This window comes from Schistocerca piceifrons, chromosome 4 (genome assembly GCF_021461385.2).
Source record: "Schistocerca piceifrons isolate TAMUIC-IGC-003096 chromosome 4, iqSchPice1.1, whole genome shotgun sequence".
Classification (NCBI taxonomy): Eukaryota; Metazoa; Arthropoda; class Insecta; order Orthoptera; family Acrididae; genus Schistocerca; species Schistocerca piceifrons.
In genome coordinates this window covers 576,443,626-576,464,437 of record NC_060141.1, presented here as the reverse complement: position 1 = coordinate 576,464,437, position 20,812 = coordinate 576,443,626, and the positions used below count along the sequence as shown (strand labels likewise).

General features: G+C 38.7%; 1 protein-coding gene across 2 annotated transcripts in view; it reads left to right on the top strand.

Moving 5' to 3' along the window:
• Nucleotides 1–20,812, top strand: part of LOC124795486 (claspin) — a 181,777-nt gene that overhangs the window by 123,826 nt on the left and 37,139 nt on the right. For both annotated transcript variants that reach the window (XM_047259532.1, XM_047259533.1), the window contains exons 11-13: nucleotides 170–425; nucleotides 510–634; nucleotides 12,298–12,604. In XM_047259532.1, the coding sequence (XP_047115488.1) occupies nucleotides 170–425; nucleotides 510–634; nucleotides 12,298–12,604 (688 nt within the window). The remainder of the gene's footprint in view (nucleotides 1–169; nucleotides 426–509; nucleotides 635–12,297; nucleotides 12,605–20,812) is intronic.

The window sequence follows — 20,812 nt, the reverse complement described above, 5'->3', positions numbered from 1 at the left end:
TTTCTCTATGGTGTATGTGCCCTTTATAAATGAATAAAGGATAAGCATATATTGTCATCAAAGTTTAATTTAGTACTTACTGATTTTGTAACTGAATGGAAGTAAACTTATGAAAGCACTTTTTTTATTTTCTTATTTATTTATTTGTTTTATATTGATATTGTTAAAGTTCGCACCAACTCTGAGAACTTGAATGAGTTGAAGCAACCCGATATCGAAAAAGATCTCCTGGACCTTTGTTCTGGAAAATTTCCTACACAACCAATTAGTATGAGATCTCTGGAGAAAGATGAAGAGTCCAAAAATGATGCTGCAGCATTTGATGATACACAAAGTATAGAAAACACACAGGAACTGAGATCCACCCTCTCAAGTGACAAAAGCTTCTCTCTAAAAAACACAGCATCCTCAAAACTTTCGCAAGGGTAAGTTTCTGTAATTTTGAACATGCTTAAGAAGTATCACATATCAAAATCTCCTTTTTACATTTTTTCTCTTTTCTTTTACAGAGATGTAAGTGTCAAGGCAAAAAAAATTCCAAAACAGATTGTGTCATCAGATGAAGAAGATTCATTAAGCGATGACGCAGCTACAACAAAAAGGAAAAAAAGGAATAAGAAGTTAGATTTTTCAGGTATTCATTCACATATAAAAACTTGTCACAGAAATCAGCCTAATATAAGAAAGAAGTCAGCTAAATATTTATTGCTATAATAATACAAATTGACACAAGCTATACCTTTGAGATGCAGTTGTATAACAAGTGTGGTTTTCTTTTTCTTCCTTTTTTTTAAAATGTATGTGCCTCAGAATTCTGTTTGTGATACCATTTTCACACTTATTATTGTCATTTTTAATGTGGCAGATGTAATGTAGATAGATTTGTTGCAACTAGTTTTTCTGGCTTGTGGGAGGAAATAGGCTTGATAATGGCTGAATCGAAGAAAGTGTTGGAAGCAATCTACATAGTCTTTAAAGTCGTATCCTGCAGAATTAAACAAAATGCAAGCAATAAAATAACACTTTAGGTCAAGAAACTACAAATGGAGCAGGGTTGTGGTGTTGCTAGAATATTAGATTCACATCTAGATTTAAGTTTTCGGTGGTTTCCCCAGATCATTTAAGGAAAAATGTAAAATGTTGATTCAAACAACAGTCTGTTTTGAATTATTATGTATTTGTTGCTTCATCCAGCGACAAAAAATTATAGATGCAGATAATAATAGTTATTGAGAATAAGAACCACAAAAAATTTGTTCCATAGCACACAAGAACCTTCAGGCTTTTATATTAAGTTATTATCATGATACAGCAATTGATAGTCAGTCGTGTGTCTCATTCATACAACAAAATTTGCATCACCCTTGATAAAACAAAAGTTATGGTTTCATAAAGAATCAAAATTAAGAAAACTAAACCACTTGACTTTTTTGTTATTTTTATGGCACTTTATCATGAGGCATTCAGCTGTATGCTGCTTATACAAAATATCAGCTTTTGTATGAATTGCACAATTCCAAAATGAAAGTCTTCAAGCTTTTAATACAGTTTCTTAACACAATTTTATAATAATTAGTTTTTAGACAGGAAGCTGTTTTGTGCCCCCCCCCCCCCCCCCCCCCCCAGTTTTCTTGTAATTTACAGGATTTGTAGGTTATACAAAAAAATCTACTCTTCTCCCTTTTTAAAGTGGTGCTCACTTCACTAGTTGATTGAAAGATGTTAACAATGGTTTGTGTGGAAATGAGACCACAAGTTTGTCTTCTTTCCCCCTTCAACTGTCCTTAACATGTTAACCTTGTTCAGGCTAGATGCTTCCATTGTTCACCATGCATGTTAACCTGTTTGTCCTGGTCACTTCTCTCTTGATAGTTGAGAGTATAATTCAACCAAATACTTCATTAGACTACAGTTCTAAACAAAAATGGGGAGTGCTGGTTTTGGTCTGAAGTTTCTAATCAGTGAAATTCTTAGACAGTTGTTTCATAGGTTTTATAGAGAAACTCTATGCATAGTTGTAAGGAGACCTGTCACAAATATCACAACTTGATTAAAGCATCTGGGTGGACATTTCCCCAGTATATACCACCACATTAGGAGTGGATGGGAACATGACCTCCTCGCAGCTTTTGGAAAAGTAATAAATAATGCAGATAATACAACTGTGAAAATTGCTTTGTTACATTCAGTGTCTAGTCTTATTGGGAAGAGTACCTACCACACTCATAAACATCCTTTTCATTTCAATTCCAGTGTTCTTTCAATAACATGATCTTACAATTTTCTACAGACAACTAAATTTATTTGAGGGCTATAATTAAGTCTCCTAAAGTTCAATAGATTCATTTATTTCATATGTTGTACTCAGTAGTGTAAAGCCAGGAATGTAGATAAGATTCAAAGAAATCTGGTGTATTTTGATAAACAGAGCACACACTTGATATTAATAAAGCTGTTGGGATAGTGTTGTGGAAAGCAATTGAGGTTTGGCGATATACTGTCATTTCACATATGGTAGTAGGCTGTGAGCTTCACATTACCTGGTAGTGATGAAAGGGTTATATATTTTCTTTTAACAATATTATGAAAAGAAAGTTGCCACTCACCATAAAGCGGAGATGCTGAGTCACAAATAGGCACAACAAAAAGACTGTCACAATACAAGCTTTCGGCCAGCGAGATCTTTGCACGCGCACACTCTCTCTCTCTCTCTCTCTCTCTCTCTCTCTCTCTCTCTCTCTCTCTCTCTCTCTCTCACACACACACACACACACACACACACACTCGAAGGTGAGTGGCAACTTTCATAATATTGTTACATTCCATCCTGGATTTTCCATTGCTTGACAGTTACGTAAAGTTGGGGAAGTTTACAAGGGACTTCTGCAACTGATGTTAATGTGTAGCTTGGCAGAGAAGGGGGAAGAAGGCTGTTAAATATGCCTCATGGTGACAGTGTGCAGGAGGTCGAGCGGTCAGGATTTGATAGTGGGTATCCAGGGCTGCCGTTAAATGACAAAACAGGAAATTAAGTGCAATGAACAGGATGTATTTCAATATACGGAGTACAAATGGCACGCCTAGGGTCAGTAGTTAGCAGGTTTTTGCCAGTCTAGCAGGTCAAATAACTAATTAAAACGGGCAACGGAAGGAGAAGCAGGCGCTGCCTTCCAAGAAGACGTCTGTTCTGCTCAAGGTCTAGGTTCCAAGAGAGCGAAGCAAGTGTGTTCTGCTCCCCAGGAAGCTCTGGCATCCACATACGTGATTGGTACCCTGCGCACACTATTGGCTAAAAGCAATGGTGTGAATTTGCTAGCAGTTGCAGCAGAGGGCTCAGGGCGTTTCCTGTCAGCAGCTTTAACTGGACAGAACCGCCTCGGTTTTGAAAGGCAAGTGACTTGTGTCACATAGACATGGCGTGAATTACTCTGGGAGAAAATTTGTAAAGATTCCACTGGGCCTTTGAAATAAATTTCTTAAACCAATTCCGTAAAATATTCCTTGACTGGCTGCCATCCAGTACAGTTACTTTTACTTGTAATCCCAGACTTCTTCTATCATTGCATTTTTACAGTTTTGTGGCTAAATTAACGAATATCTATTCCAACTGCTAAAAGGTCCTTCTTGCTCTCCACAGCTATTTTCAGCTTTAATATTTGGAACTGACATTGTAAACACATGGATATGGAATATTTAAATATGAGGTTTCCATAAAACAATATTCCATTTTCAAGGGCATATTATATCATTTTAATTTAGACTATTCAACAAATCAGACATCAAATTGAAGGTAAAACAACCTAGTTTTCCTTACTACTGTTCAATACCGTAGTTATACAGCACAAATTCAGCCTAAAATCCAATTCTTCCCCAAATTTGATTAATAAATCTGGAATAATGGAAGTAATAGCCTTTTTGATTCTGTGCTTCAACTCTCGCAAATCACTGGGTAGTGGCGGCGCATAGCCACGATCTTTTATAAAGGCCCAAGGGGAAAAAATCAGATGGATGGGGACCCCAAGGCCAGTGAAAAAGAGCTTAGTCATATTGACCATTATGACCAATCCCATGCTTGGGGAATTTGACATTAAACCGCTCTTGTACAAAGAGATGGCAATGGGGAGGCACTGCATCTTTTTGTCAAATAAAGTTTTCACATTCACCTTCTAATTTCAACGCATCCATATAAGCCACACCTGTTATGCTAGCTTCAGCAGAAAAAAATAAAAAATAAAAATGGTTCATACACTTGACATCTGGACACAGCACAGAAAAATTTAATTTTGGGGGGCTCTCTTTGATGTTGTACATGTTCTGTCGTGATTCGAGAATTTCTGTGTAAATTCTAGAACCACTCAACCTTCTACCACCTCGAACACACCATATTCTGGATACGAGTGTGGGATGGTAAAATCCTGTCTATTGCGCGTCACATGTTTGTGTGTGCAGGTTTAAAGTCACTCGTGGGAAGAAAGTAGACGCGGCGGTCGGATGGCGCCCACCGACAAGTACCTGTCGGGCAATCCATAGATGCGTTAGTGAGTGTGAATGTAAGAACCATGGAATCTATATGCAGCTTTGTGCTTATCGTGTCACTGACTATTGTTATGTGAAGCAAGACCAGTTGAAAAAGTACTCTTGTAGACTCGTGACTCAGCCTTGGTAGAGGCAAGACATATTTTCTGATTCATTTTAAGAAAGTCGTGGTAGTCAAGCCAACTGTCTTTCAAATGTGAATCAGTTTGTTTCTATTGTTCGACAGTACGAGGTACTTGAAGAAAGTTACATATGTATGTTGAAAGTGTGAATTATATTGTGCATGAAAGTCAAATACATCGTTTGTATGGCTACTTATTTCACGACTAGAAAGAGGCTTGGAAGTTCCTGTACCTAGCGTTATTTGACGGAGAAGAAGTTAAGAGAGGTTCCAGCAGCCGACTATCCAGTATAGAAGAGTGGCTTCAAACCCCAAGTAAGTCATCTCGTAAAGAAGTGGAAAGTGGTTTGGGGAAATAAATCAGTATAATCCAGATTCACATTCACACTCACACTTTAAGTCGTTAGAATGTGGCGACCGTGACGAGACTCGAACCTGCAATCTTTGGACGTTCTAATGTTCTGACGACTTAGTGTGAGTGTGAATCTGGGTTATACTGATTTATTTCTCCAAACCACTTTCCACTTCTTTATGAGATGACTTACTTGTGGTTCGCAGCCACTCTTCTATACTGGACAGCCAGTTGCTGGAAACTCTCGTAACTTCTTCTCTATCGAATAATGCTAGGTTCAGGAACTTCCAATCCTCTTTCTACTCGTGAAATAAGTAGCCATACAAACTTTATTTTTCGTCAATCAATGATGTATTTGACTTTCATGCACAATATAATTCACACTTTCAACATACATATGTAACTTTATGCAAGTACCTCATACCGTCGAACATTAGAAACAAACTGATTAACATTTGAAAGAAAGTTGGCTTGATTACCATGACTTTCTTAAAATGAATCAGAAAATATGTCTTGCCTCTACCAAGGCTGAGTCAAGAGTCTACAAGAGTACTTTTTCAACTGGTCTTGTTTCACATAACAATAGTCAGTGACACAATAAATACAAAGCTGCATATCGATTCCATGGTTCTTCCATACAAACTCACAAACACATCTATGGATTGCCTGACAGGTACTTGTCGGTGCTGTTAGACCGCCGCGTCTACTTTCTTCCCGCGACTGATTTTAAACTTGCTCACACAAACATGTCACGCGCAGTAGGTAGGATTTTACCATTCACACTCGTATCTGGAATATTGTTTGTTCGAGACAATAGAAGGCTGAGTGATTCTAGAATTTACACAGAAATTCTCAAATCACTACAGTTCGTGAGGATGTTCTGACTGCTAGAAAGGAACACTAAGGTATTTATTTACCTTCTCACTTAGATGAAAAGTTGCATCATCACTGAACACAACATGATCAAGAAAGTCAACTTCCCACTGCAGCATTTCACTTGTAATATTATAGTGTGCACCATAGTCATCTGGATTTGAAGCATGTGCCAACTGCAACTAGTATGGTCGAATGTGCTAAAATTTTCTGAAAACCTTCCACATTGTCATCTTTGGCAATTGAAGTTAAAGACTTGCTTCCTGAACAGGCTAAGAGGAATATGAAGATAAGTTTCTCTTACTTATCCCCTTCAGACACTTTTGGTCATCCCATGCTTTTCCCTTTAGGTCCACACCCAGTTGTTTCAAATTGACTATACTGTCAGTGGATGTTTTTGTCATATGGGAGTTCACAATTCAACTTAAAACAACATGTGCATTGAACTGAAATTACTGATTCTTTCTTAGCAAACTCCAGAACACAAAACGCTTCATATTCAAGATCCCCCATTTTGTGTATGTAGCATTTGCGGTGCTGCAAGTGGGAAAACAGCAAAACAATACTTGTGCATATGCTTACCTAAAACTATTTGAGTTATACTTTAATTGTGACCTTGAACCAACACACTAAAATGCTTACAGTTGATTTTATTAAAATTTATAACTGAGATGTTCTTTTCTGGAACCATGTACTTCAGTATTGATCCCTTCCTGAGAGAAAGTCTCCACTCCTTCCAAATTAACTCTAAGCATAGACAAGATGTGGCTTGAATCCAAAGAAATAGTATCAATGGCAGTTGTGAGATTTATACCAGTTAAATTAATAAGAGATGGAACTGATGCTCCATGGTTCACAGAACAGGTCAGGACACTGTTGCAGTTACTAGCATGCCAAATTGAGAGAGAGAGAGAGAGAGAGAGAGAGAGAGAGAGAGAGAGAGAGAGAGAATGCAAGAACTGTGAGATTGGCGATGTAAGCTCAAAATTTAGTGCCACTTCAATGCAAGATATGCTTTTGATGGTTTCCACAATTTGGAGAAAATCCAAACAGATTCTGGTCATATGTAAAGTATACCAGCAGTAAGGCACCTTCACTGCGCATTAGGAATGATGATGATACTGAAAACAGCACCACTTACGCGGAGTTACTAAACATGGTTTTCTGAAATTCCTGCACCAAAAAGGATTAAGTAAATATTCCAGAACTCAAATCAAAAACAGCTGCCAACACGAGTAAATAAGTAGTAGATATCCTTGGTGTAATGAGACAGATTGAATCGCTTAATAAAGGAAAGTCTTCCAGTACAGATTGTATACCAGTTAGATTCGTTTCAGAGTATGCTGTTAAAATAGCTCCATAGTTGTCAGTCACACACAACTGCTTGTGTAATGCAAGATCCGTGCCCAAAAACTGGAAAGTTGCACAGGTCACACTGTTATTCAGGAAAGGAAGTATGAGTAAGATGATGAATACGTAAGATGCTGAATAACATTCCCACATCACTGATGTCAGTTTGCAGTAGGATTTTGGAACATATACTGTGTTTGAATATTATGAATTACCTTCAAGAAAATGATCAGTTGACATGTAGTCAGGACAGAGTGAGAAAATATTGATCTGGCCCAAGGTGCTATAGTTAGTGGTCACGTGTGCATGAGGTGTGCTTGCTTGTGTGTACGAACGCTGTGTGTGTCTCTTTGGATGAAAGTAGTATGTGTCTAATTGTACCTGTATGCATCTTAAAGTGTCTTCTTTATGGTAATTAGCAACCTGTCTTTTCCTACGTTATTGATATTCCCACCTGGAGTTTTCATTGTTTGACAAGTGATACTTGGTGTTCCCCAAGGAAGTGTTATAAGCCCTCTGCTATTCCTAACCTATATAAATGATTTCGGAGACTCTCTAAGCCAACCTCCTAAGCTGTTTGCAGGTGATACTGTCATTTATCATCTAACAAAGTCATCGGAAGATCGAAACCAATTGCAAAATGATTTAGACAAGATATCTGTTGAACTTAAATTGAAACCAATAGATTATGTTGTGGACAAGGTGAACCAGATACTGTTTTTTATTGGCAGAACACTTGGAAGATGTATCAGGTCTACTGAAGAGCCTCTCACCATTACACTTGTCTGTGCTCTTCTGGAATATTGCTGAATGATATTGGATCTGCACCAGATAAGACTGAATTAGCATAAAGTTCAAAGAAGGGCAGCTCATTTTGTACTGTCAAGAAGTAGGATAGAGACCGTTATGAACATGATACACAAGTTGAGTAGGCAGTGAGATCTTTTCACAAAATTTAAATCACCAACTTTCTCCTCCAAATGTGAAAATGTTATGTTGACACCCAGCTAAATAGGGAGAAATTATCATTGTAATGAAATAAGAGAAACAGGAGCTCCTGTGGAAAGATTCAAGTGTGTGTTATCCAGCATACTGTTCAAGAGTGAAACAAAAGAGAAATAATACAAAGACAGTCCAATGAACTGCCTGGCGGACACTTAAGTGTGAACTGTAGAATAGTCATGTAGATGTAGATACAGATGTAGGCAATGGGAATGTAGTCATTTCAGCATAAAAAACTTCAATTTTACATCTGCACAGTGTAAATATTGGAAATGGAAGGAAAAGTATGGTTTACATTGTGCTATGGTGAAGCAACATCAGATGATTACGAAATTGGTTATCTTGTACATTTAAAAGTGATGTACTCAATAAAGTCATAGGACAAATGGGTATGTCATGATTACATATTAAAAAAACTGTACATTTTGATACGTTTAAAGTCCTGTTATTGGCATTTTTTATCATTAAAAGTAATTATATTTTGACATGTTTTAAATTTTAAACTGTATAAAAAGTTAAAGGTAGTTGTTTCAATTTCATTAAATTCTATAATAGTTGCAGTGGATGGTGTGCTGCTCTGGTCTAGCAAACAGATACCATAACTGTCCATACATAGCTGCAGCACTCTCAAAACATGGAGAAACCTCTGCTGTTTGTGTGTTTTTGTAGTAATTTGAGTGGTGGCTGTGTCTGTGGCTTAATACAAGAACAACCAATGACAAAAAAAATATTTATTTGTCGGACTCGAGCATTAAACTTTAGAGTGCCATTAATACTGCTAATACTTTATTCTCCAGTTTCTTATTTGGCATTAATGAATATGATTATAAATGCTATTATTTATGCTGTCTAAAAGTTTGCTAGCACATTTCTTAATTAGATTTTTTGACATTGTTCTTATGTTGAATTATTTTCAGTAACTTTTGTATGTTCTTTTTTTGTGACTGATTAATTATGAAACGAGCCTGACTTTGTTGTTTTGGGCAATGTAATAACGTCACGTACTTGTGTAATTAGAATTTGTGCATGCTCTACATTTCATTCCTACCCCCATATGTTGATGCAAAGAGAGACAGTGTTATAATATTTGAAGGAATTCTCCATATGAAATTATTACTGTGTGTATCAGTTCATAGTTGAGAGAGATTACAGCTCTTTAAAACCCAACTGAAATTTAATTTTCTCTCTGTAACATTACTCATCATCACTTTCATCTGGTAAGTATTCTACATAGTCTCATAGATGGCTTGCCAATAGGTTCTGGCAAAATGCCCTACTCTGTGAATGTATAAAGGGCATTAATGAGTGAATGTTGTTGACCTTTTCTGCAGATAATTGCTGACTGAAGGGAAATTTATAGTATGCACTCCCAGGTGAATTACACCTTTATGGCAACCTTTTTATCTGATACTGAGGAAGTGACCCACAAAACGTTGTTTTTTCTATGAACATAACATGGACGAAGTAGGTCACCAAAATTAGGAAAATTATTCTGCTCAAGTTCAGCTACATTTATTCATGGGTTCCCAGGAACTAATGCAATCAAATTAGCCCAATCCCAAGGTATATCAATTTCTGGAGTTCTTTCTTTTCTGTCCCCGTAACCCTGTCCGATAGCTGTATGAATGGAGTGGACTTACATTTGGTTGTGACCACATTCAACGAACTTATTAACTTCTAGCTTACTACGCCAGTATTTTTCCTTGTGAAACATATTCATGAGCATGACTGAGTTTAATATTTGTGGTCTGGCCAGCACAGGTGTCACTAAACATATTGAACTCAAAGACTTCTTGAGGTAAATGTAGAATATGCTTGTGAATACAAGAAACTGTTTCATTTATCCATTGCCAGTAATAGTTTCATCCCACATATAACACTAAGCAGATTTGTGCTTGTTGGTTACAGAGAACACAGTTAAATTGAGAGGGCACAGCGGATGTGGTAGAAAGCTACCACACTGTATAAAAGGTGTGTGAGCAAACACATTAGCAAATCAAAGCATAGGAAAAAAATGATCTAATTTTTCCCTACTTTTCACTTTGTTGATCTTATTCTGGTCATAACTTTATTCAAATGAGCTGTCTTTTCTCTCTCTAGTTTGTTTTTTTCCTCCCTCATGATGGATTATTTTTAGCTGAGGTTTGTACATGTCATGTTTACCACATGTATCATTCTTGGGTCAATGGAAGGACATACATGTCTGTTTCCTACGTATATGGTTCTCAGACCTATAGAAGAAAAAGTTAAAATTTTTGACAGATATTTTAGTTAAATAGCCTTGGGCTCATAATGAAACACTGTTCTTCTCAAAGTGTGTCATGTGTAATCTGCAGAGCTTAGATATACGTAAGCCAGAATTTAAGTATTTCTTTTGTGGGTGAAGTCTTGAATAATGACTACAGTAAACAGTAAATATGGTATGTGATTTGAAATTTTATTGTTTAGCATCTTTTGGCACATATTTTTATCCTCCAAGTCGTCCTCGACAGTCTTTGTGGGAAATGCCACAATTACTAGTTTTAGATACATTGTGTGGCACACCTGAATTGTTTCCACACTAAATTTTTGCAAGAAGTATTTTCTTGGACAGTGGCATCCACTGGGATGTATTGTGTCCTTCGAACGGTTTTCTTTGGATATTGCTATTTGTTGATTTTGTGCCTTACTCAATAGTGTGTAAATCTTCTAAAATCTTTTTCCCATTCATGTTTATTAAATTTTTCAAAGCATTTTCTTCAACATTTACATGGTTGTTTCAATCTCTTGCCCAGCTGCTGTACTGCTGTTGTCAAAAGTATTGCTTACATTGTGTCGTGAATGTTTTTCGAATATTACAAGCCCTTTTTGCTAGGTCAGATGTTCGCTTTCTTGTGCACTTCTTCCATGAAATTATTGCTCTGCCGTTTCGTCAGGTGATAATCTATCCTCAGTATTACTGTTACTTTCTGTGGCATACCATTTTCTCTTACTTTGTCTATTGCTGAATAGTAAGATTGCAAAATCAGAAGAATCAGATATTGTTGTTCTGATATTTTATTTATTTATTTGACCTTTGATAGCTAATGGTCATTTACCTAGGTAAAAGGTAAGTAATTGACAGAGTACAAAATATATGTTGGTGACGTAATATGGTAGCATAATGATACAAGTATCAGATGCAATGTCTAAAAACAGGGAATCAGCTGAACCAGCTGTCTCATATGCAGTTATATCATACAGATGTTTTGCGTTTGACACAGGGTTTAATTTCTTCCCCTTTATTATGTTGTTGCACCACATTAAGATGTAGAGGGTGCAGATGTGTCAGTAGTAGTTATTTCATGTGTTTTGTGTTCATAGAATCAACTGCCAGAAAAATCAACACCTTTGTCTGAAAGAAGAAGTCATTTTCAAACCAGATGTCTCAAATCTAGCAAAAATGAACCTAACTAACTCACAACTTTTGAGCTCACATTAATGTAACTCGCACTACATATAATTTCCCTCATAAAAATTGAAAACTTTGAGCCTACCCTGTTGTTTTCTTAAAGAATGTCTGCTAACCTCTGCATCACATTACAATACGAATATGTTTTCACAACATTTCCTGTTGTTATAATGTCATTCAGAGGTTAAACGGTGACAAGCTGCAGTCAAAGAATGAACATGGGAACTCAGTCACATAACTAAATGCTTTAACCAAAGTTGACATGGGTTGTTCCAGCAGTGAAAAACATACGTGTATAACTTGGTCACTGTTTTGGTTGATTACATCACGTACCTCAGTTTCATGAAGAGTTGACATTGGTTGTTATTGCATTAAGCCACAGATATTATGTTTGAATTTCTGATCACTCACTAACTCCATGCATGAAACCCATGGGAGAAAGCATTTTATTGTGATGCTGATACATGAAAATTATAAAGTTGTAAAATCAACAGTATTAATGAATAAAGAGGAGCACTGACTCACCAGTTGCTGAAACCCAAGTAACTCATGTTATGCTAAACTTAATAATCCAGTTGACTTTTGAACTGTTCCAGAGATTTATTTTTGTTATTTTTTTGGTGCTCTTAACAGATGAGGAGGAGGAGGAGAATGTACTTTCAGACAGAGAGACTGACAATGAGGAGATGGGAGAAACAGACAATCCACAAGACATTGTTGATTATGACTCAGAAGAAAATGAAGTAGCTGAAAACCCCAAACGTGTTCCTGGAACATTAGCAGCAAAGGAATTCTTTGAAAATGAAGCAGAGCTGTCAGAATCTGAATGGGATAGTGAAGACGAAGATGAGAGAGATTTAGATAACCTGGAATGGGAAGAAGGTGATGATGAAAATGTTGATCAGAAGAAGCTGAAGGAACAGTTGGGAAAAATACATATGTAAGTTTGTTGACAAGTTTAAATTATTGTGTATTTGTCAGAAAAATGAATATGTATTGTTGAAAATTATGTAAAGTCCATGGTCTTATCAAGCAAGTCAGCTTATGTACTCCATATTTGTAGATTTCAAATTTGTTCGTATTTTACAGTGAAAAAATTTGTGTCAGTAAGTCCATCATTATTTTTTAGTAAAAATTGTAAGGAGTAACTGGGATTAGCAACATTGGCCTTGTCATCGTCATTTTCACTCCAAAGACTGGTTTGATGCAGTTCTCTATGCATGTCTTTCCTGTGCAAGTTTCTTCATCTCTGTATAACTACGGCTGTCTGCTTGCTTTTTAAACTGTTTCTAGTAGTGAAGCCTTAGTGTCTTACTAAAATGTTTACCCGTAATGCTCTCCTCCATTACTAGAGACCTGAAAAATTTCCAGTTTGTGATAAAGGCAAATAAATATTGGTGCATGTCTCCCTCAAAAAATGAAAACACAAAATTACTTCATAAATACTATTTCATAGCAAATTGTATCCAGATGAACTATTTTATCAGAGATAGTTTAAAATAGCTTTTTTATGCATATAAATATAAAAAATTTAAACAGTTTTCAGCAACTGGTACTACACATCATCTGGCAATGCCTAATTTGGAGAGATAATGTGCATAAGAATGAGTCTGCGAAATAACATGATGGCTCTATCTGCACCTCTGTCCACATTAAATCCACCAACTATCAACAATACCTGCATTTTGATAACTGTCATCCCTTTCACACTAAAAATTGCTACCCAGGGATGGCATATCTGCAGTGACAAAAAACTCCCTCGCTCAGTATGCTGAGGATCTCGCTATGGCCTTCACAAACAGGCACTACTTCCAGACCTAGTCCACAGACAGATCTCCATCTCCCATGTCATTTCCCCTCACAATCCCCAATTCTCCCACCACCACCACCACCACCACCAAGAACAGGCCTCTTAATCATCCAGTACCACCCGGACTGGAACAACAGAACCACATCCTTCACCAGGGCTTTGAATACATATCATATTGCCCAGAAATGAGGGACATCCTACCTGAGATACTTCATACCCCACCTATAAAGTGGTGTTCCATCGCCCACCCAACCTCCACCAAGTACATGCCTATGCCACGCCCAATCCCAACCCCTTGCCTCCAGGATCAGGTGCAAAACCTGCCCAACCCACCCACCCAGCAATTCCTATTCCAGTCCTGTCAAAGGTTTATCCTACCCCACCAGGGGCCGGGCCACCTGTGAGAGCAGCCATGTCATTTACCAGCTCTGCTGCAATCATTTCACAGCATTTTGTATTGGGATGACTACCAACCAACTGTCCATCAGGATGAGTGGCCCCTGCCAAACTGTGGCCAAGATCAAAGTACGCCACCCTGTGGCACAGCATCCAGCTGAACGTAACACAGTTGATTTCAATGGCTGCTTCACTACCTGAGCCATCTGGATCCTTCCTTCCACCACCAGCAAATTCAATTTCCAGTCAAGGTTTCATGTTAAATAACAATAAAAAAGCTCAAGGTCAGAGAGAGAATGGAAGAGGAGATGGAGAGAGAGAAAGGGAGGAGGAGATGGATAGAGATAGGAGGAGGAGAAGGAGGAGATAGACAGAGAGAGGGGTGAGGAGTAGATGGACAGGGAGGGGGCAGAAGGGGATTAGGACATACATTCAATTCCCAGACATATTTCACAGTTGTGAATCATTGCTGGTTTTGTGAATATCTGTATAATACAAATTCATCTACAATAGTCTATTTTAGTCCCATTCATAGATCCTATAATGTATTTCACAGACCAGTTTCATGTTTATGGAATTATAGCAAGCTTTTTTAAAGTGTTACTGCATGACTTAAATATCACTCCAAATATATGACAACTGTGTGCCTTAGTTTAGAACTCACCACTGTGTTCCCTGAACCACTCCATCACACTCCTTGCCTTGTGACTTGGCACGTTCTCTTGTTAAAAACTGCCACTGCTGCCAAGACACATGATCGTCATGAAGGGTTATGAATGGCCTGCAACAAGTATAGGATACTCCTTGGCCATCAAGGTGCTTTTCATGAGCTCCACTGGACCCATGGATGCTCACGTGAATATTCCCCAGAGCATTATGGAGCTGCTGCCAGCTTGTCTCTGTCCTGCACTAAAGGTGTCGAGGAGCCAACGACCCACACATGTGCTCATGTTAACTCCACGACAACGGCTACTTCAACTGAAATCGGCACATGACCATCAGCACTGTGCATTGCATGAATCCGTTATATTCCAGGGGAACAGCTCCTTGACACCTGTACTGAAGGGTGGAGACAAGCTGGTGGCAGCTCCATTATACTCTGGGGGACATTCACGTGGGCTTCCATGGGTCCAGTGGAGCTTGTTCACCATGATGACAAAGGAGTGTTGTACAATGGTTGCAGACCACGTGCATCCCTTCATGATAATCCTGATTCCTGACACCTGTGGCATTTTTCAACAAGAGAATGCACCATGTCACAAGGCCCAGAGTGTGATGGAGCAGTTTGAGGAACACAGTGGCAAGTTCCAGTTGATGTGTTGGAGCCCCCAACTCACCAGACCTGAACCCAGTCAAACACATGTGGGATGTTCCCTGGAAATTACAGGAATTAGATGACTTGTGTGTGTGTGTGTGTGTGTGTGTGTGTGTGTGTGTGTGTGTGTGTGTGGCGCGCGCGCGCGCGCGCGCAGATGTGGTGCCAACTCCCTCCACCGTCCTACCAAGGCCTCATTGCTTCCATGCCACAATACATTGCCACTGTTATCCATGTGAAAGGTGACATACAAGTTATTAGTTAGGTGGTCATAATGTTCTGGCTAATCAGTGTAAAGGGATTACAAAGAAAAACATTACATTCCTATGTCATGAAGAATTACAGTATTTAAATTTAACTAAAATCAAAAAGTTAAGTTATATGTGGATATCATTAAATTTAACAACAGGTGAAAATTTAAGTTGATTTTAAAACTCAAACTTAATTTGACACTAGGGAAAATGGAATTGTGTTTCATTATTTAAAACTAAACTGGCATTCTTGACTTATGTTTATTGATTTTGCATATATTCAGTAAGGTTGTCTTTCTGGTTTTGTTAACAGAATGTAAAATTTCACAGTCAACATTGTGTTACGAAAAGCAGAAAGGTGACCCACCTGCAACTACATGAAGTAATCATCCCATTATTACGTATGCCAGCCCTGTCGAAAATGCCTCCTACCCCACCTGTGAAGGTAGCCATGTGTTATACCAACTCAGTTGCAACCCTGTGCAGCATTCTAGGTGCATATGACCCCCAACACAGAGTCTGACAACATGAATAGTGACTGCTAAGCTATGGCTGAGAGACAACTGGATCACCTAGTTGCTGCGTGTGCTGCCCAATACATTGTGCTAGAATTTGATTGCTTCACAGCCTGTGCCATCTGGATTCTTCCCAGCTCTTAATTACACGTGTGGGAATGCCTTTACAACATATTCTTTGTTCCCATAACTTCCCCTCAACTTCCTATAGCCCTGTATTTCACACACCTATTGCCTTCCCTGCTCCCACTCACTCCAGTCTCGCATTAGCACTCTATCTCCCCCTCCTCCAGTACACCTGCATAGTCTCTCCCCCCCCCCCTCCCCTCCCCTCCCCTCCCCTCCCCCCTTCCCTGCACAGCCTTCTGCCACTGTATGTAGCATCCGACCATCATGTCTTAGACATGTCTCTGCACACTCTGAAGCAGCACTACAGCATTTTTCCCTACCCCTACCCTGCTATGCCTCTCCCTCTTGTCTCCATGCCTCCTCTCTACCTCCACTACCCAACTTAGCTGAGATGGCTGCACACTGCACTGCTGTCGGGCCGTAGCATGCTGAGATGATAGTGGCTGTGGGCTGTGTGTGTGTGTGGTGTGTGTGTGTGTGTGTGTGTGTGTGAGAGAGAGAGAGAGAGAGAGAGAGAGAGAGAGACCGCAGGTTTACCAAACACAGTTTCATTTTTTCCTCTGTTTAATGAAGTTTGATGTATGCAAATATTGGATTACAATTGTAAATTCAGCTTTTTCATTTTCAATAAAATGTAATGGTTTCTGTGTGGCATAAAAAATGTAATACTTTCCTTTGTTAACACTTTGTCTCATAATTTTGTGTGTCTTGTGCATCTTTATGAGCAGTAACTGTGTGTGTCACACACAGTTTTAGCTTTGGTTATGATATTCAGCCAGTTCATGATTAGGTACATAATATTGTGAAGAATATAAAGAAAATGTTTTGTGTTTAACATTGTTGTCATGTTCAGTGAAACACCTGTGGGGGAATTTGACTAGCAGAATTATGATATAACAAAGAAGCATGTGCCGAATTTAGCTGGTGATTTTTAAGAGGCATTGTATGAGTGATAAAACATGGATCAACTTTCATCCTTGTGTCATAAGAGGCTAAGCAGATGACAGGTTGTGCTCACTGGCACTGACTCAGTCTTTCATCAGTCTGCTTCATAACATATAATTTATGTAAAACAAGTGACTCTCAGGAAAAAAGATAAATTACAGTTTTCTAAATTGGTTCAGGAGACACAGTGAAAAACTTAAATAGATTACCTGTAATCTTAATTCTCTTCAGACTATAACGTTTCTCTGATGTGATTTTAATAACTCTCAAGATTTCTAGTACTTTTGTTTAGTACTAGTATTCTCTATTTTTGCAGATGTAATTCTTAACTATAAGGCACATTTGAAGTGTAAGGGCCATGCATATTCACTTCTAAGCATATTTTGTTAATGTTGCACCAGCTTCTTCACTTCTGTATAAATGTTCTCTGCCTAGGAATTGAGCAGATGACAATGATGGTCTGGAGTCCATTGTAATATGTTGTCCACCAAGTGATTATTTCCAGTGCAGGAATAGGTGATAGTCACGGGATGCAAGGTTGTCGTTTAGGATGGGCGATTAGTAAAGTGCCCAGTGGAAATTCTGAATTTTATGCTTGGTCTTAACAGTCATGTGCAAAAACCACTTCTTGGAGGAGAGGACTATCCCAGATGACAGTTTCCTCCACCACTGTTTTTGTAAGGGACGTCTTAATTTGCTGGCTGTTTTTAAGAATGCCCTTTTGTTCCCATTAAATTTGTCACCTTCATTTTTTGACTTGAGTGACAAGATTGTTTAAAGTTTTCAGTTTTGGTGAAGTTGAATGGTGCCATTGCTTTATTTAGATTCTGCTTTTGAGTGCAGGACATCCCTATTATGTTTCCTGTAATAGTCTGGGGAAAACAGATCATCGACAGATTGTCAATAGCAATCCCAAAACACTTTTTAGCTTGACATTTTTTTTGCTCCTTTGCGTTGTTGAGCTTATTAGATACCTGTCTTGCATACAATTTGTGACATCTGACCTTTTTTGCAACAACTTGAGAAAACTCCTCAGGCACAGCACCATGTGTCTTTCACTGACTATTTTTGATCCATTTTTTTCACAATCTCACTGGTCTGTAAAGTGAGCCTGATGCTCCACTCTTGCACTCGTGCAAATTTGTGTGGCCAGTTTTAAAACTGTGACATGATTCTCTAATATTTCCATCAGTCATTACTGTAGACGTTTCAACTAGGGGCAACTAATGAAGACTTTGATTCTTTTGCGCGCGCGCGCGCGCGCGCACACACACACACACACACACACACACACACACACACACACACACACACACACACAAGTCATATTGCAGCTTTCACTCGACATCCATTGGGATCAATGGTATTTGAAACCATTCCTGTTTGTTTTCACCTCCCCCGCCCCCCAATCACTGCCCAACTGGAGCAGATCAAGGACTTCTGTGGCTTAGTAAACTATCAGCAAACCACGCTGCATTGTGCAGCTTTGTTCTGAGCTGCAAGCCTTTAAATATAAACAAATGCCAATTATTTATTGATAACATTTCATATATCACTCTGCTTTAATCTTGATTTTCTTTTCTTAGAGTTTCAGATATATTGGATCTCACTTAAGTTTGTTAATAACACCTTCATACTTACTAAATGTTAAAAATATGTCATGACATTTTATTCTTCTTTTCTCCACTGAATGTACAATCAAAATTACTTATCTGGTAGTGTACTTATTTGACAACGTACTTTTTCTCCCTATATAATTTATATTAATAATTTAGTTGTATACATCATTACTTTATCCCATGAATTTATTTTTGTAGTTCCAACAGCAGTGTTTGGCTTTGTGGCTTTTGTCACTGTTTTTACTGGGCAGTTCAGTTCTTAGATTGGAGAAAGGCAAGGACACAACACGTGTAGTACAACTGTACCACATCAAGCCCCTTTCTATTGTTTTATTTCAATTTTTATTCTGCTAAAATAGCTTTGGTACTTCTAATTTATCTCATTGCCCATGATGTCTTAGATGACTCATATTATCCCTCTTGATTTGTGAGTACTGGAGTGTCCCAATTGGTACTTTACAACATTGATATGCAGGGTTATCTATAATGATATTACAAATTTTCAAGGATGGTGAAGGGAAAGTGTATCAGTCAGTTCCAGACTAGGGTCTCTTACTTCAAACTGAGTTGAAAGGTATAAGTGAAAATCTACTCAAGTTCCACCTTAGCCTTGCGCAGTGCTCAAATGAAGGGCACCTGTTTGGAAATCCTCACCATAAAATACAGAATTCCTGCTGAATACTCCCCAAAACCTTCAGATAATTTCCCCTGTTGATGAACTAGTAATGGCGCACATAACTTGATGTCAGAGAAACTGAAAATCCTAAATCTACGGTACTATAATAATGAATTCCATTTACCTGCACAAGTTTCATGAGATGCTACATTTACAACAGTTGTGCAAAAAGGCATCCCCCAGTGTCAGTGTAGGAATGGTATTGTGGCACAAAGTTCTGTGGACCTGTTCTATTATCCCCCATGTCGTTTGAACAGTCTCGCAGGCAGTAAGAATTCTTTGCCAGGAGATCCCCTTCAGTGTCTACAGACATCTTGTGCACAAAGCTCTTCACATGGTCCCACAAGAAGAAATCAAGTGGGGTGGCGTCAGGTGAACATGCTGCCCATGAAATGACTGACCTCTTCTTCCTATCAGTTTTATGGGGAATGTCTGATCCAGGGCTTTTCTAATCCCTCAGACCAAAGTGTGGTGGGGCTTCGTAATGTTGGAACTACATTGGTTAACAAATAACAAGTGATCACCTTGCATGTACCTGGGTTGTGCACAGTGAACAATGGTGCATTTAAGTGAAAATTAACAAATGTAAGAAAGTGATGATCATTAGTAAGGTGCTGCAAGAACCATTGGCTAAGCAAGACACAAGGTCCAAAGTCATCAGGAATCGAAGCATACACTTTTTGCTGATGGTAAGGGTGTAGCTGCATTTTCCCTTTTTCACTTATAACTTTCATCTCGATTGTTTCTGGATGAGGATCTCTTACCTCAAACCAGGTACATTTATCCTTCTCCATCGTTCCCGAAAGTTTGTACCATAATCACGAAATCACCATGTGTTACAGTATCTGCACTATGTGGTATACGAGGGTTGGAACTTATAGTGGAAACTATTAATAAATAGAGGTACATGAGTGCACCTGTTACTGTCCTTCAAAGTAGTCACCGGTGTTGTGTAGAACCCGTTGCCAGCGATGTGGAAGGTGTAGTATACCATTAGCAGAGCCTGTTCTGTTGATGGTGCGAATGGAGCGGTCTAAAGTTATGGTGGTTCTTGTGTATGACTGATGGTGTTATCCTAATGCCTTACGTTCCTCCACGGCAGACCGTCAATGCACAGTATTACTGTTCATTTTTGGAACATCACCTGCGACCAGCTTTGCGAAAGAAGCGGTGACACTTTCTGCACAACCCACCTATCATTTTGCACGACAATGCACAGGCGCATACAGTGCAAGCTGTGGCTGCTCTGTTCGACCGATGGGACTGGGAAGTACTGTACCATCCACCATACTCCCTGGACTTAAGTCCTTGTGACTTTGATTTGATTCTGAAGATGAAGGAACCACTTCGTGGTATTCACTTCAGAACTGTTCCAGAGATTCGACAGGCAATAGACCGCTCCATTCGCACCATCAACAGAACAGGCTCTGCTAAAGGTATTCTACGCCTTCCACATCACTGGCAACGGGTTCAACACAACGCTGGTGAGTAC